The sequence below is a fragment of the Rutilus rutilus genome, assembly GCF_951802725.1.
Source record: "Rutilus rutilus genome assembly, chromosome: 21".
NCBI classification, from domain to species: Eukaryota; Metazoa; Chordata; class Actinopteri; order Cypriniformes; family Leuciscidae; genus Rutilus; species Rutilus rutilus.
Genome location: NC_140226.1, coordinates 5,671,305 through 5,688,477, shown reverse-complemented (window position 1 = coordinate 5,688,477; position 17,173 = coordinate 5,671,305). Strand labels below are relative to the sequence as shown.

The following is a 17,173-nucleotide window of genomic DNA, read 5'->3' as shown; positions in this document are numbered from 1 at the left end:
TATCTGTCCATTTGCAGGTCATTTCAGAAGCAGGATGAGCTTACCGTGGGGCCAGACTCTCCTCTCTCACCTCGCGGGCCTTTTGTACCGGGGCCACCCTGAAAAAAAAGAGGCATGCTTAGAATCTCAGTGGCAGTGGAGTTCAGAGGATTCATTATTCTGTAACGGCTCTAAAGACAGTAATGTTTCTAAGTGCACACGTCCAAGGCCTACCCAGTGGTCTTCACTTCAGTTTTCTGACCTATAAGCGAATCCATGAGTAAGTCACTAGTCATTAGCTCACGCTGTGCTGTTAACCATCGGTAATCCCAGATGTTCAATCCATGCATAACGGTGTAGAGAGAAGAGGCCCCATAATCATATTCCTGAGCTTAATGTAAAGAGCAGGGCTGAAATTACAGCGCAGAGGCTTTGGGGAAAATATCCCCCTATCCCTGAACTCTGGACGTTTTCGTCCCCATCATCAGAAGTGAGATTTGCAGCGGTAGCATGATGACTTCAGAGACAGGAGAAACATCAGGGGACTCTAATGATCTTACCGGAGGTCCCGCTGGGCCTGGAGGACCGATGCTGTCCTGAGCACATGTGCAGGAGTGAGGAAGAGCGGGACATTTGGCTTCTTCTCGCTACAGAGATGGAGATATAAATCAAACACTGCTGAAAACACTAAACAGTTCGTAAAAAAAAAACTAAAAAAGCAAAAGAGCTGTAAAGATAAAGACAGCTGGTATAACGTAATATTAATTTAATATTCTTAAATATACTTAATCTTCAACAATGTTATTGATCTGACTGTATGAAAACTGAGCTGGACGATGAGATGTAAAACTGCTTTATAGAGAAAATGAACTAATGTAATAATTGATGATCTTTACAATGGAACTGAATCAACACTGAACTGACTTCAGCTGAACAACAGCCGAAATGCATCACAATCCTGTTTAGCACTGTAAAGCGATCTGTGTTGTATAAAGCGCTATAGAAATAAAGGTGACTTGACTTGATGTACATTGTTAAAGGATTAGTTCACTTTCAAAAAACTTTTTGTTGATTATTTACTCACCCCGATGTCATCCAAGATTTCCATGTCTTTCCTTCTTCAGTCAAAAAGAAATGAAGGTTTTTGAGGAAAAACATTCCAGGATTTTTCTACACAGAATGGACTTCAATGGCAACCAACTATACCAATGTTCAAAGAAGGTTCAAATGTCCGTCTCAATGCAGCTTCAAAGTCTCTACACGATCCCAGTCGAGAAATAACGGTCTTGTCTAGCGAAACGATCAGTCATTTTCTAAAAAAATTATATAAATATACTTTTTAACCACAAATGCCTGTCTTGTACCATCTCTGAGATGCGCCACATATTACGTCATCACGTTGGAAACTGATCGTTTCGCTGGATAAGACCCATATTTCTCGACTGGGATCGTGTAGAGACTTTGAAGCTGCATTGAGACGGACATTTGAACCTTCTTTGAACACCGGTATAGTTGGTTGCCATTGAAGTCCATTCTGTGTAGAAAAATCCTGGAATGTTTTCCTCAAAAACCTTAATTTCTTTTTGACTAATTATCAGCAAAACATTTTTTGAAAGTGAACTAATCCTTTAAATTGGTTAATGGCAATTTGTATACTGAGAAAAACTATAATAGATCTAACTGGGACATTTCATGTTATTTAATGTAATACAAAGTCATCTTATAATTTACAATGAAAAGCCATAAACTGACATTCCTAGAATCCTCTTTTTAACAACTCACATTTAATGATTTAGTAATATTTACATCAGTTTGAGGAAAAGTCACTTGTGATGAACTCTGATTCATCATGTGGCTTTCTCTACCACCTGTTTTTATGGTGGTTGTCAGTATAATATAAAGGTAAAAAACAGATTTTAGTTCAGTTAATGAAATATACACCTTTTTTTTATTTACCATAAATTTAAGTTGTAAACGTATTTTTATGGTCTGCCCACCACATTTGCTGTTTTGTTACTGTAAATTTCACAGTTTTATTTTATTTTATTTTATCTCAAGTAAGTTTAAGCAAAGATAAAAACGAAATGCTGCACTGGCTTCAATGGTGTACATCTACCTGCCCTTCAACTACACTCCATGGACAGAAGTATGTGCACACTCCCTTCTAATGAACGGGTTTGGCTAAGCCCTTTAATTCCAGTGAAGACAAATGTTAAAGGAACGGTTCACCCAATAACAAAAATCCACGTGCTCCATGGAAGACAGAAACCCTTACAGGTTTGGAAAGACATGAGGGTGAGTAAAAGATGACATCATTTTCCATTTTGGGTGGCAAACTATCCCTTTAATGCTATTTCCGTTATGAAAAGTGCCCTTTTTTAGACCTTTGAGTAAATACTGTGTAAAGTTCATTTAAATCCACCCATTGTGTGGAAATTCAATTGTATATGCAGTCAATGTAAATAGAATGCATAGTCTGATGAGCATTACTTAACTCATCACTAACATAAAGTGAAATATGGGTTAATGTGTTACAGTTCTCTATGCTTGATTTTGAGGAAGATTAACCTATGAACTGAGAGCCCTATTACTGCTTTACAGTGAATGACATATTGCTGCAAGGGGACTGTGCAAAGATACATTATGGAAAAGGGCAATCAGCATGAAAAAGGAAGTCATATCGAAACACAACCATGAACTGTTCAGAAGCTTGACAGCTGTGTTAAGGGGAACATCTTGTGAAGTCTGCAAAGCTCAATGGCCTTTTCTCAGTTACCACTATCAAGTGTTCTTTCACTAAAAGCCATCAGCGTACTGACCAAACAGTAGACAAAAGCTCATCCGTCAAGATGACAATCTATACACAATCCCTACTTACCATTGCTGGAATATCACAACATTTGTCTCGACTTGTCCAGCCCAAACTGCAGACAATATCAAACATCTGGAGTTGGAACTGCGGGAGAGAAAAATGGGAACACAAACGGATGTTACAGATGGCTCGCATTGAGCGCCGGGAGTTAAAAAAAACCATGCACACAACAGTGTGTTGAAAAGGAATACAGAGAGAATCGAATCCGCTCAGGCATGAATGGTTGGGAGGACATGCAATTGATTGAGGATGAGGGGACAAAGGAAAGGGCAGGGTATATTCATAGGATTAATAGGTTGGTGCGTGTTTGGATCTCTGACAGTATCGAAGGGAATGAGCAATCTGTGCTTACTGTGGCTGACTGCCTCTTTGAACCACCAGACTTTGCCATTTTTCCAAGGACTTCATAGCCATCTGTGGATATGTTGTTGGCTTCTTTGATCTCTTTCTCAGCCACCTCTTGGCAGTCGATGTTGAGTTTGACATTTTTCGGTGAAATAGAAATGTGAAGCTGCAAAAATAAAGTGCAAATACTTCAGTGGTGCAATCCAACCATTACTCAGTACTCTAGACATCTTGGGTTGGTTCATAAATCTTTATAAAAGAGATTCACAAAACTGCCTGATTGACAAAAAAATTCTCAGAAGTCATCCTTTCCGAAACCGTTCTCCCATGACAACATTAACCCCACGGCCTGTGAACTATGTTTAGAGTTACGCTCTCAATTCTTCCAAAAACAGTTTCTGTCCAACTATAATGAGTTTAATTAGTTCATTATGTAAAGACATGCCAATTGTCGAACACAAATACGAATGTTCATGTCAGCAGATAATATTAACTGGTTTACCAACTGTAATTTCCCCTTTGAATACACTTTGAGATTCTACATGCGGATGCAACCACTGAAATGCTTTTTCCATACTTTTTTTTTTTTTGTAGGGGGAATACAACGTTTTCTTTATGTAGCGTCACCACATGTTGCTATTATGTCATTCTGCGGCTGACCGTCTAATGCGCTCGTTCCCCCTATTTTCAGTCAAAAAGTCTGACCGTCTCCTACATCTGATATTCATACTTTGTAAACCAGCAGTCCAAAAGCAAGGTAATATTTCTTGCCAAAATATCGTCAACATCTTTGGCAACCAGCATTTGGCTTCCCACAAGCAGAAGGGGTCTGAAGTTAAGGCTTCGGATAGAAAGCTTCAGAAGCTTATCCAAATAGTAGGTTCAAAAGCTTTTGTGAAGCTGAGAATACAATACTGTAGCCATCCATTCAAAAACTATAAGCTGAGAGACCATTGTTGTTAAGGTGGAAAGTGTGTCGTAACTGTCAGAGCCAAATAACAGTGCTACAGTCTCATTCGTTTGCACCATGTACTTTGCATTCACACTTTCTCCAGTTCTCCTCCCATTCTGGCTACTGTGGGTTTCTGAAAAAGCCCACCATGTGGTTTAATCTCTAGTCTTTCACTCTGTCCTGTCAGACTTTCATTATATCTATCTGCCTCCATTTCATAGTTGCACCTTTGGCTGGCCATCTTTTCCCACCATTTCCTATTTGTGAGTAAATTCACATTTTAGACAGTAAGTGGTTTCAAACTATCATTTAAAAATGTTACTTTCCAAAATCTTAAGCGCTGCATTGATACTTACTGCAATATTTGTGTGTGCTATGCATTTTATCATTTATATACATTATATCATGTTGTTAGCTTAGTAACATGCTAACTGTGCTGTCACATTAGAAAATGTCAGCGAAATTTCACGGGCAAAAAAAAGTTCCGTTGTTCGTTGTCAATAGAGTTGTGCTGAATGTAGACACTTATAAAACCAAGCAGCTTTATGTTGGTCAACGTGGGGATTTGCGCAAACTTGAACACAAGCGAAATATATGAGTGGGGAACTTATCACTTATCACGAAACTCCCAAATGTGTGACTTGATTTTGCGTGTGAAATTTCACCGAGCAATGGTAAATTTGACTGCACCTTAACACTCGTCAATGCGGTGAACTTCAACATGCGTGAAATGTAAGAAAAAAAAAAAAAAAATTCTGCCACGTAAAACTCTCGATTGCATGGATTCCTATTGAAATTTGGATTTTGCCCGCAAAATGTCATAGAGTAACGGTAAATGTGGCCGCAACTTAAAGGGTTAGTTCACCCAAAAATGAAAATTCTGTCAGTAATTACTCAGAGAGAGTATGAATAGTGAATAAAGTCGTTATTTTGGGGGTTTTTTGCGCACAAAAAGTATTCTCGTCGCTTGATAAACTTAAGATTGAGCCACTGTAGTCACTTGGACTATTTTAACGATCTCTTTAATAACTTTTCTGGGCCAGCAAGTTTCATTCCCTTAGAAGCCTATGGAGGAGTGATCCAGCTCTCAGATTTAATCAAAAATATCTTAATTTGTGTTCCGAAGATGAACGAAGGTCTTACGGGGTTGGAACAAGTAAGTAAGGGTGAGTAATTACTGACAGAATTTTCATTTTTGGGTGAACTAACCCTTTAACACAGAATTTGCATTTGAAATCTATGTAGAACTTCTGATTGTGCAGATTACTATAAAAGTGTCTGGATTTTTGCTCACAAAATGTTAAATGGTAAATGTGATCGCACATTAACACTAAAAAGTCATTGTGAGTCTAATCTGTGCTTCATGTGAGGAATGCTTCCAAACCGTTCACATGACATGAACTTCAAATCTACCTCGGAAAGCATTTATTCATGGATTAATTTTAGCTAGTAAATTCATAATCAGAGGGATTTTATAAAAGGAAGGAAATGGCATCGAGAAGGGGCCAGTGTTCTGTGTGGTATTGTGCGGTTCACCATAGAATCCCTTTAATAGCTGTTTTCATTTCCTATGGCTTTCTAAGCACTCTTATTAAACACTATACTGGCACAGTGTACACACTTTTGTGGACACTCATATTTTAATTCTGATAATAAAGGCTTTTAGGTTGTTATTAACTATTACAAATAAATTAACCCTTACAAATTCGTAATCCTTCAGACGATGCATGTTCATGTGGTTTGGCAGTGGCATCATTTAAGATGAATAAGGATTCATATAGGCTGCACTTTCTTTAAGCAACATCATTTTTGTTGACTTTCTGGTGATCTTGACAGGCTTCATGAGATTCATCCCATGACATTGCCAATGCAAACTCTCCACAATATGCTGGGGTTTTGCTTCGTCTTTTTTTCTTTTTTCTTTTTTATTTGGTCCATTTTATTGTCAGTCTATCAAAAATAAAAAAAGGTTCGGCCAGTTATTTAGAAAAGTAATAGCACGCCTATTTTCAACAAACTGCACAATTTGAAGTAGCATTCATGTCTGTTATCGCAAATGGCACATGATGCAGTGTAGTCTAATATGTATAGGGTTGTTCACATTAATTATATTACTGTCCAATGCACGATAACGTTATTTTTCTTGTCGCCTGTCACTTTAAATGCTCGAGCTCCTTAAAGTCAAGTGGATTCTGATTGGCTGTCAATGTTTTTATCATTCATCAGCTGGAAAAGATTGTTCTGAAAATGATTCCAACAATATCGTTCCTCTGTCGTTATATCATTATAATTGTGGTGTGGATGTCTATAGAATAAAAATGATCATTAAAACTTTATAGTTATCGTCCTTGTTGTGAACGGGCCTTTAGCAAGCACAAACAAACCTGAGAGAGAAGAAAGAAATTCTTTAACTTTAAAGAACCTTCTCAACTTTCCAATGTTTGCTGGGGTTTGATGGGTTTGCTGAAACTGAGAGGTTTCCTTTGCATGTAACCAGTCTGTAATCTTGTAACCAAGGTGGTCAGCTAATCACAACCTTAGCTCAGAATTGTTGTTCTGTGTTCAAGTCTCTAGTAATGCCAGTGGTTGCTGAACATACAGTAGACTACAGCTGCAAACCAATGCTTTTATGCACCAACCCAGGACCACAAATTGGCCCTTAGATAAGCCAAAATGCACACTGTATGACATCACTTTGTCAGTGAAGTCATTGTAATGATGTCCATGGGTGAATCTCATGCAAACAACCAAAAGAAATTCAAATAAAAGTCTATTTTAGGTCTGGTTTTTGTTAGTAAATTTTCATTATTATTACTAATTATTCTAGTATGCCACATTACTATAATACAGCACTACAGCTTTTTACACTAAAATACAAACACAATGCTGTACAAAAATACTATAATGATGTTTAAATGCTTTATTTTTTAAAATACTTCATTTTTTTGTATTACATCAATAGGAAATAGTCTTCATTTTCTTCGACTTTCCGGTGGTCTTTACAGGCTTCTTGAGATTCACCCCGATTGCTCAAGCTGTGCTTTCAAATTTCCCCAAATCTTTCATGTGTGGATGTAAAATTAGCACATCTTGAAATCTGATTTGCCAAGACGCTAGTATAAATTACAGTCTCCTGGTTGTCAGACGTTTTTTACATTAGCAATTAAACTATGTCAGCAGTCACTTGGGACAAACATGACAAAATGATTACATGTTTAGCTTTAAAGAGACTCAGCGTGTGCACTGGGCCTAGAATAACCTCTGAGAAAGCAAAACCCTTTATTTAAAAATAACATCATTAACGTCCACTTTTACAACATATTCAATAGTAATGATTGATGATTTTTAGCTCTCATGAACCACAAACTGGAAACTGCTCATGCACAAACCTGCAACAATGAGCGCTCACCATATGGGCCATAAACATCGCAATTTAAAGCGAAAGGCAAACCAACAGTGACAAATCTTTCATTGAGCTCCAAGAAGTAAAACCGTGTCTTCAGTGGGAAACTTGTTCTGAATTTATTAGCCAAGACTTATAGCACAAGCCATCGCTTCCAAAATCGTTATACTGTACCAAACAATCTTTACTGCTTTGCAGGGACTAATATTCTTCCAGAGAAATTCCAGCACTTTCTTAATGTGCTCTATCTGGGAGTATTTAAAAAAGGAGACTGCAAGTTCAAATCCATCTGATTGATTCATATGCACGGTCACAGTCAAGATAAAGAAGATACAATTCAACGACGGACATGTAAAAGAACCGGTTCAGGTCTTCTTTTATTATTTTAATGTGTGTCATTGCTGACAATTTTTAAGGGGACCTATTATGCCCTTTTACAACGTCTTTATTTGGTTAGGGTTTTCATGCTTGAATGCTCAAAAAACACCTTATTTTTCCCATATTTTACATTATTCCAGCTCCTCTTTCAGTAACGCTCCGTTTAGTTCCTGTCTCTATGAAGCTCCTCCTTCTCAAAAGCACACTGTGTTCTGATTGGTCAGCTGGAGCAGTGTGTTGTGATTGGTCAATCGCTTCGAGCGTGTTTGGGAAATGCCCCGTACTTTACTATAGCTGCGAGTTTCAACGCACTACTAACTAACTCAACCAGGCCCCGTCACTTTATTCTGCGTATGCTTTGGGCAGGAATTATTTAAATGAGGAATATAATTCATTCCCGGAAGAAAACTCAAGACTACAATGGAGGCGTTTCAGGGAGTTCAGAAACAGTGCGTACTGACATAGAGACTAACCGTCTTTGGAGTGACTTTGTGCTTTGTAACTTTGCAGAGCTTTTTTAAGCAGCAACATTACACACTAATGAAAGATGTAAAAAGCATAAAAGGACCCCTTTAAATGTCCAAGTAGTCGACCAAAGTAAGTAAAATCATTCTACCTTGTGGAAACTGCCGTGGAAAACTTTCTTCACAAGGTCGTTATCAAAGGAGACTTTCTGAATTTCCCCTCTGGAGTCCTTATTGTAGAATGAGATGACTCTACTGGAGGCTGAGAACAAAACACACACTTACACATGGCTCTGCACCGAGTGACCAGGTAAATATGAGGCAACAACAACACAAATAATCTCCATGCTAATATGAACTTCATGCACTAAATGGGTTGATTATGCATTTCTGAGCAATTACTGCTATAAATCACTGCAACCATAAAATCTGGAACCCATTTAGAGGGTCTGGGTTTCTAAATGAGGTTCAGCAGACACCGCAAGGCTGACTGCATGAACACACACACATGAGACAAGGAAGATAAAAACTGCTTACGGTCAACGGTGAGCCCGACCTCAGGGTTGTTGTTCTTGTCTGATATCTGCCATATGTCAAACGCATCCTTGCCGGTGTCGGGAAGGAGACGGAAGAGGAGAATCAGCGTGTAGGAGGGAGGAAGACCATCTGGATGGATTTCCCTTTAAAGAAAAATACAGCTCGTTTATCAATACAAAAAACTTGTATTGTCTGATGACAACAGAAAAAATGAAAGGCTTTATGCAGATTAATTTGTTGTGCAGTGAAACCAGACATAAATCAAAAGGTGCAGAACAGATTCACATACTGTCCTCTGAGAAAAATACAAACAGACTTGCAGCCATGAGAAATCGCAACACACTGAAAGTATTTTCCCTTCTCTGGTGCTCAGAGTGTTTCCATTCGAACTGCTGCTTGCCAACCCACGAATACACATCATTAAAGATAAATTAATCAAGCTTGCCTTCAGACCAGATCTTCAGTGAGCTCAGGACAAACTGAGGTACACTCACTATAGCATATTGGAGAGCGGCACCATTGAAACAATCAGAAAAAGAAAGCCACACAAACCTGCCGCAGTTTTGAAATCCCTGCTTTCAGTGGATGCTCTGATATGAGATAACATTTGAAAGCTTAAAATCTGACCTTCCCGAAACATCAGTCGCTCTAGGGTTTTTGTGTATTAATTTGTACTTAAAATAATTAAATAGTTAATAGTAAATAAATTAACTTTAAATTTTAGTATTATGTATATTATAGTTTTTTATATATTTTGAATTAGCTTTCACATATATTTTCAATTTTCATTTTTTTTTTTTTTTGTAATTTTGTTATGTGATTTTGTCATTTTTAGTATATATTTTTTTAAATATTACTATTAAATGTATTATTTATATTATTATTTATTAATTTACTTATTTTGTATTATTTTCCGTTTTAGTTTTAGTTCAGTTTTAATTTTATGATTTTTTATCTAATATTTATATTACTTTTTGAAGCTGTATTTCAATTAATATATATATATATTTTTAAATAAGTTTAATTCTCTGACTCTCTGATGCTGGTGTCCACTACATTGTACAGAACACATAGTTTCTGTACTATTGTTTAATAGTTCAATACACTATTGTAACAACTGTAAATAGAAAAACTTTGCCAGACAAATTTCTACCACAAAAGCAACCGGTTGGCAGTGACTTCTGCTTGAACTTGTCTTCAGTCAAGCCACATAAAACTCTTTAAAATAGGATTTTCTCCTCAAAAGTAGCAGAGGATGAATTTAATCTTCAGGTCAATCATGAGAATGTTTTTATGAGTTACCACTGGAAATTTCTGTAAAATCTGACACTCTCACAAGCTACTACAACAAACAAGGAGAAATGCTTCTTGGGGGAAAAAAAGCTGCCGAGACCATAGACTGCAAGCCCTCTGAAGATGGTTAAAATAACTGTGATTGCCTAAATACCATTACAGTCTGTAAAGGAGCAGCTCAGAAAACACACTTGCACTGCAATCCGACCTACTTTGTGGGCTGGGAAATGAATGCGTCCTTATGGAGTCTGTACGCAATGTAACTGTTGAAGGAGCCTGATTCCATGGAGACGCCGCTCATGCCAGCAAACGTCCTGTCAGTGATGTTAAAAGCCTCCAGCATCCTGAAACCTATGCGTTTTCATCAAAACATCAATCATGAGATGCATAACAGTGTGTGATGATAGAGGAAAACAAGACTATGATGACGGGAAGTCATCGAATATGGACTCGAGAGTCAAGTTCTGACCTGGTGATGTGAATCCATCGAGGTAAATCAAAGGACAAGCTGTGAGAAAGAAAAGAAATCAGGAAATTATTTTACTCTTGTCTTTCATGTTAGAGTTAAACAATGCAGACTAAAAGAATGACTTCCTACTGGATGTTGCCGTTTCACAGATGAACGTAATGAGGTTGTCTTGGATCTTAGCAAATGCATCAAAGTCATCAACGATAAAGACGTGTCTCTCGCTTGGCTTGCTTCCAATGTTCCTCAGTTCGGCAGTGTCTACGTCTGCGACACCCACCACAAACACACTGAAGCCTGTGGAAAAGACAACACCGAGGCTTTAGGGAGATACATCGCCTGTCAAAACCTGTCAAGAACTTGCCCGGGTCGCATTTCACCCCAAAGTAAGCAGTTAAATGTTGCATAAAGAGACTGAGGCCATGCATGATCAATGGGATTTGTGTTACCTGCATGCTGTAGTTTAGTAGCACTCTTCTTCACATCATCTTGAGAACGTCCATCGGTTACCACAACCAGAACCTTGGGAACGGTTCTCCTCATCCCGCTGTCTGAGATGAACACCTTATCTCCAATATGCTTCAGCGCAGCACCTAATGCATTCACACACATATACACAGTGCAAGAAATGAAGTATTTCGTAGATTTTGTTTCTGTTTTTGCCAAACAGCATTCAAACACTTAGGGCCAGATTTACTTAAAACTTGCCCCAGCGCAAACGCTCTTTTGGTGTTTAACTATTGTCAGGAAAAAGTAGCGCTGAAAAGGCATGGACAGAAAGTGAACTAATCCTTTAACCCGTTTTCCTTTATCGGAGTAAAGACATAAACAGTTTAAGCATTAACCAATCAGAACAGCTAGATAAAAACCCATTCCCCGGAATGTAAACACAGTAATCTGCGTTCTGTCGACTTATAGCAATGTGCGTGTGATATGCACCAGGAAAGAGCCCTTACTCCAGATTTAAGCTCATTCTGCAAACTCTGACACTTTTTTATGACCCAAGATGATATAAATGTCTTCTCATCTTGTGCCGCTGAAGCAGAAGTGGTACAGTTAAAATACTACTTATTTATTACACATCACGTCTCACATAACAAACTGAATAGGCTACTTGGCATCAGAATCATGAATGATTAGGTTTTGACGTCACTACTGGGGATTTTTTAATAAAGTCGAGTTGAGTAAAACCGAGTTGCCGGTTTATTGGTTTGCATGTAAAAAGGGACAACGGGTTCATTCAAAAAGCTGACGTTTGGGAGAAGTTGAGCGTGTTGATGTGTACGTACGCCGCGCTCAGTGTATCACAAACCTGTTTTGGTGTTTCCTCCTCTGTAATTGACCATCTGAAGGGCGGACAGAACCATTCCCTTGTCGTGGTAGGTGTTCAGTTTGAACTCGGTTTTAGCATCATCGCTGTACTGCACAAAAGACACCTGTTTTCACAGAATGAGACAAAACACCACATGAATCACAGCTCGGTCAGGGAGTCGTGCGCATGCAATCATGACTGTTGACGGGTTAGTCACATGACTACAGACGGGTCAGTCACATGACTGCTGAGGGGTCAGTCACATGACTGCAGACGGGTCAGTCACATGACTGCAGACGGGTCAGTACCTGCATGCCCTCATGGCTGATGACATCGAAGGCCCCAATCATGCTGAAGACAAACTGACGGACTTTAGCGAAGCTCTCGTCTCCGATGCTCCACGAGCCGTCGATCAGGAACACCAGGTCAGCCTTGGCACCTCTGCACACTGACATTACAAAACCAGATTTAATGAGGTATAGTAATAAATCATATCAACCCTGATGAATGTACTTTTAGCTGTGATGAAGTCTATCTATCTATCTATCTATCTATCTATCTATCTGTCTGTCTATCTATCTATATTTTTTTAAAGGAGTCTCTTATGCTCAACAAGACTGCATATATTTTATTTATAAAAGTACAGTAAAAACAGAAATATTGAAACTTTTCGCATTATTATCAATGTTGAAAACAGTTGTGCTTCTTAATATTATTTGTGGTAACCATGATACTTTTTTAGGATTATTAGATGAATAAAAGTACAAAAAGAACAGCATTTCTTTGAAATATAAATCTAACATTATAAATGTCTTTACCGCATCTTTTGATCAATTCATCACATCCTTGCTGAATAAAAGTAGTAATTTCTTCTTCTTTTTTTTTTTTTATCTTACTGACAGCAACATTTTGAACGGCAGTGAATAAAATACACAACATATTCCAACCGTGAGATTATCTGCAGTAATATATGAAAAAGGTAATAATGTTTGTGCAGTGTCTTTACCCTCGAGTGCTCCCGGGATGGAGGGTGGAGGTGGAGGAGTCGGAGGCAGTGTTGGGGCTACGGTGGGCTTCACCACTACAGAGAGGAGAACGCAGACATGAGGACACTGAGAACAGAGCCGTGGGACTGAACTCCTCTGAAGGCGTCAGGACTTACATGTGCGCTCTTTGACACTGACTCCTGGCCCCTCCTGGTTGGGGGTCTGTGTGTAGACTGTGGCGTTGTACAGCGCGTCTGGGGTCAGCCCGTCAAAACAGTACTGGCTCTCGGCAGCGGTGATAGTGACCTCCTGACCTCCGCGGTTAGCCGCTAATGATGACAGAAGAGGAGCAATGAGAGGTTATACAAACGCTGACACTTTATTTCAATAGTGCATTTTAAACGAGACGTAACTGTGCAACTAGGTCTGCTCAATTATGGCAAAAATCATAATCACGATTATTTTTGGTCAATATGATCAGTCTTATGTCACGATATCAGACATTCGGCTGATTTGAATGTTAAATTTTAGTTTTTTTGGGAGGAACGAAAGTGAATGCAGCAGTTTTCATAATTATCTTGTTTTCATAATCGCTGGAAGCAAACGATTACGATTAATCGCACAGCCCTATGTGCAGCTACATGTCAACTAGCAGTCATTAGAGTATCAGTAGACGGTCTGTTTAATATCTGCTAACTCTTTATTTTGATGCTCCCAACAGATATTTTACTGACTGTAAGAAACTTTGCAACTACATGTCATCTTATTCTACTAACCTGAACCTAACAGTCTACTAATGCTCTAATGAGAGATAATTGACATGTTGTTGCAAATTAACAAGAGGTTGTTAATGTAGTTGCAAAGTCACTTATACATGTAATTAGTATAATGTCTAATATGGACTCTTCAAACCGTATAACAGTAGCTGGAATGTGAAGAAAATGCACCATTTTTGTTTAGTGAATTTGTCCTTACGATTGAAAGGATTGACTTTGAGCCTGTAAGAGGTTGCCGCCCGATGAGGAGTCCATCTGATGCAGAATGAGTCATAGCCGACGTTGTATGTGTTGAGGTCGGTCACATTGAGATACACTGCAACGGTAAACAGCATTCCACAGTTTAAACAGGCATTTCTAAACAATCTGATAACATGTCCATAAAAGTTCTCAGTTGAAGGAACAAGCACGTACAGGTGGTTCCCTGTCCGACCAGAGCTCCACTCATGCCTGAGTCATACTGAGCATAAACCTTCAGGTCGTACGTTGTGCCAGGCTGGAGGTTGGGCAGGTTGTGTGTAGTAACATCTCCAACAAACACTTCCATGGTGTTATCTGTGCCTGGAACAACACGCAAAACACAGAGCTTACTAGAATGTGTCCCAGTTTGACCTCCAACATGATGTCTAGATAATGACGACATGGTAAAATGGTCTAAACCTCTCTTACCCGCTGGTGTGTAGACCAGCTTGTAACCGTTGACACGCACAGGCACAGGATCCCAGGACACACGGAAACGAGTGTACCACTCGTCTGACACACGCAGGTTACGAGGCTCCAGGAGACCCACTGAAGAAGACAGAAACATTCAATATGAGCAAACACATCTTACCAGTGTGTGTTTACATGAAACAGCATTTTACTATCAATTGATCTGTTTGTCCAGCATTTTATCTATCTATCTATCTATCTATCTATCTATCTATCTATCTATCTATCTATCTATCTATCTATCTATCTATCTATCTATCTATCTATCTATCTATCTATCTATCTATCTATCTGTCTGTCTGTCTGTCTGTCTATCTACCTCTATCTATCTATCTATCTGTCTGTCTGTCTGTCTGTCTGTCTGTCTATCTATCTGTCAACCTCTATCTATCTGTCTGTATGTCTATCTGTCTGTCTGTCTGTCTATCTATCTGTCAACCTCTATCTATCTGTCTGTATGTCTGTCTGTCTGTCTATCTGTCTGTCTATCTTTGTCTATCTCTCTATCTATCTATCTATCTATCTATCTATCTATCTATCTATCTATCTATCTATCTGTCTGTCTGTCTGTCTGTCTGTCTGTCTGTCTGTCTGTCTGTCTGTCTGTCTGTCTATCTATCTATCTATCTATCTATCTATCTGTCTGTCTATCTATCTATCTGTCTATCTATCTGTCTATATCGGTCTATCTGTCCGTCCGTCTGTCAGTCAGACAATCGATCGTCTGTCTGCTTATCTATTTGTCTATCTATCTTTTTTTTTCTGTCTGTCTGTCTATAAAGCAGTAACATGAGATAATGTAACCATCCTCACATGTTTTTCCATCTCCAGAGAGACTTCCTCCAGGGCCTTCTTGATAAATGGCCTCAACGATGATGTTGTAAGGAGTGTCTGGCTGCAGGTTTTGCAAGATGACAGAGTTTCTGTTGCCAGGCACGCTTGTCTATGAGAAAAACAGCAGGAAAAACCGCATACAGTCAGTCAAATGATGTCCACGGGTCATGATTATACATGATTATACATGATTATAAATATCTAATGTAAGTCCTTCATAATAACTACTATAAACTTCAACACCACGTACAAATTCCTCAATGGGATCTCCAGTGGTGGGTGCGTAGACGATGCGGTACTGAAGCACAGGTCCTACTGCGTGCTCCCAGGTCACGGACAGCGTGCTGGTGGTCGGGTCATACACACGCAGGTTCCTGGGGCCGCTGCGGGGCACTGTCATCAGAAGAACAGTCAAAATTATCCCTCAAAATAATGCATTAGAAGACAAAAGGATCATTCCCAAGAAATTGGGCCATTTATGTGCTATTTGTGCCCCTATGACTTACTACTGATATAAATAACAACCATACTAAACTTACTTACTGTATGCCTCAGAGAGCTCAGTAGCTCTCCGTCATGGGAAAGGTTATTATGATCATTTTTTGTGCAGAAATGTTTTGGCACAAGTGTAAGGTGGAGCAATGGCATTGCTTAGTAAAGCCATTTGATGGAGATTAAATTATGTATTGAGTTGGGATTGTGGGAAATAGCTCGAGAATTAAACATTTGACATTTTGATGATAAATCTGATAACAATCCTTGTTGGGAAAGTTGGGAAATTAGATTTCCTGACATTTTAGCAGCTACCCTTGCAACTGAAGTATAAATAATAAATACATGAAAATCCTGACATTTCATTGCACAAATGGCACTGTGTCCTGAGAATGAGCCATGAACACCTAACAAAGGGCTTCCTGCGCTCAGACTCACGTGTTTTCCCATTATCAGACACCGAGGAGCCCTCTCCGTCAGCATACAGGGCCACCACACTCACAGAGTATGGTGTGTCTGATTCCAGCTGCTCCAGCAGGGCAGTGACGGTGTTCCCTGGGACAAGGACCTTACAGACAATAACAGAGAGGAATAGTTAACCACCAGGGAGTGACACAGAGGCTGTCTTTGTTAACTAGTGACATCTGAGACTTCAGATGCTTTTGCATTGATTAATGAGTGAATCTCAAAAAGGACATATGCAAGTCACATTTCACCACCAAATCAAAAGGAAAATCAAATGGGTAAAAATTATGTTTTTTAACTAAATTAAACTTATTTTAGGATCATCAGAACAACATTTGCTACAAGTTTAACCAATGGTCTGTCTATCTATCTCTTTTATCTACCTAAAGTTTATCTATCTATCGAACAATCGAACATTGTGTGATGTTCCTCCATGTTCAAAAATGTTGGTGATTGCGCTGTCAGCAAACTCCATATATTTATATATATATATATATATATATATATATATATATATATATATATACATATGGGTTGATTGATATGATTGTGATTCCTAATAATTACAACGGCAGGCTATTGGCCAATTTAGTAAACATTACAAACATTCCATGTCATAAATATTTATGGAATATAACAGATTTTGATCACACGATGAAAAAATGTTTAGAAGTTGTGAAGAGTTTCACTGAGAATCAACTCATCAGTTTTGATAATCAAGTCATTGTGCAAATTGTAGACAATTGTACTTACTCTTTTGCACATGTGCCAAAACACATGCAATTTGCTTAAATCAATGAGAAACTGATGTGAACAAGAAACGAATTATTCAGAGATTTTTTTGAACAACAAAAAAAAAAGTCATTTGAGAATTGAGCCAAAGCGATTGAGAAAAACTGTACAATCTC

At 38.6% G+C, this 17,173-nt stretch overlaps 1 protein-coding gene across 2 annotated transcripts in view; it reads right to left on the bottom strand.

Annotated features, from left to right (window-relative positions):
• The window catches only part of col12a1a (collagen, type XII, alpha 1a), an 82,502-nt gene that overhangs the window by 12,730 nt on the left and 52,599 nt on the right, over positions 1 to 17,173 (bottom strand). For both annotated transcript variants that reach the window (XM_084392447.1, XM_084392448.1), the window contains 20 exons: positions 16,239 to 16,368; positions 15,559 to 15,701; positions 15,288 to 15,417; positions 14,433 to 14,552; positions 14,178 to 14,324; positions 13,963 to 14,079; positions 13,164 to 13,316; positions 13,008 to 13,082; positions 12,310 to 12,449; positions 12,002 to 12,125; positions 11,139 to 11,282; positions 10,822 to 10,986; positions 10,693 to 10,731; positions 10,436 to 10,574; positions 8,931 to 9,073; positions 8,546 to 8,655; positions 3,204 to 3,362; positions 2,858 to 2,935; positions 540 to 626; positions 45 to 98 (listed from right to left, as the gene is read on the bottom strand). In XM_084392447.1, the coding sequence (XP_084248573.1) occupies positions 45 to 98; positions 540 to 626; positions 2,858 to 2,935; positions 3,204 to 3,362; positions 8,546 to 8,655; positions 8,931 to 9,073; positions 10,436 to 10,574; positions 10,693 to 10,731; positions 10,822 to 10,986; positions 11,139 to 11,282; positions 12,002 to 12,125; positions 12,310 to 12,449; positions 13,008 to 13,082; positions 13,164 to 13,316; positions 13,963 to 14,079; positions 14,178 to 14,324; positions 14,433 to 14,552; positions 15,288 to 15,417; positions 15,559 to 15,701; positions 16,239 to 16,368 (2,397 nt within the window). The remainder of the gene's footprint in view (positions 1 to 44; positions 99 to 539; positions 627 to 2,857; positions 2,936 to 3,203; positions 3,363 to 8,545; positions 8,656 to 8,930; positions 9,074 to 10,435; positions 10,575 to 10,692; positions 10,732 to 10,821; positions 10,987 to 11,138; positions 11,283 to 12,001; positions 12,126 to 12,309; positions 12,450 to 13,007; positions 13,083 to 13,163; positions 13,317 to 13,962; positions 14,080 to 14,177; positions 14,325 to 14,432; positions 14,553 to 15,287; positions 15,418 to 15,558; positions 15,702 to 16,238; positions 16,369 to 17,173) is intronic.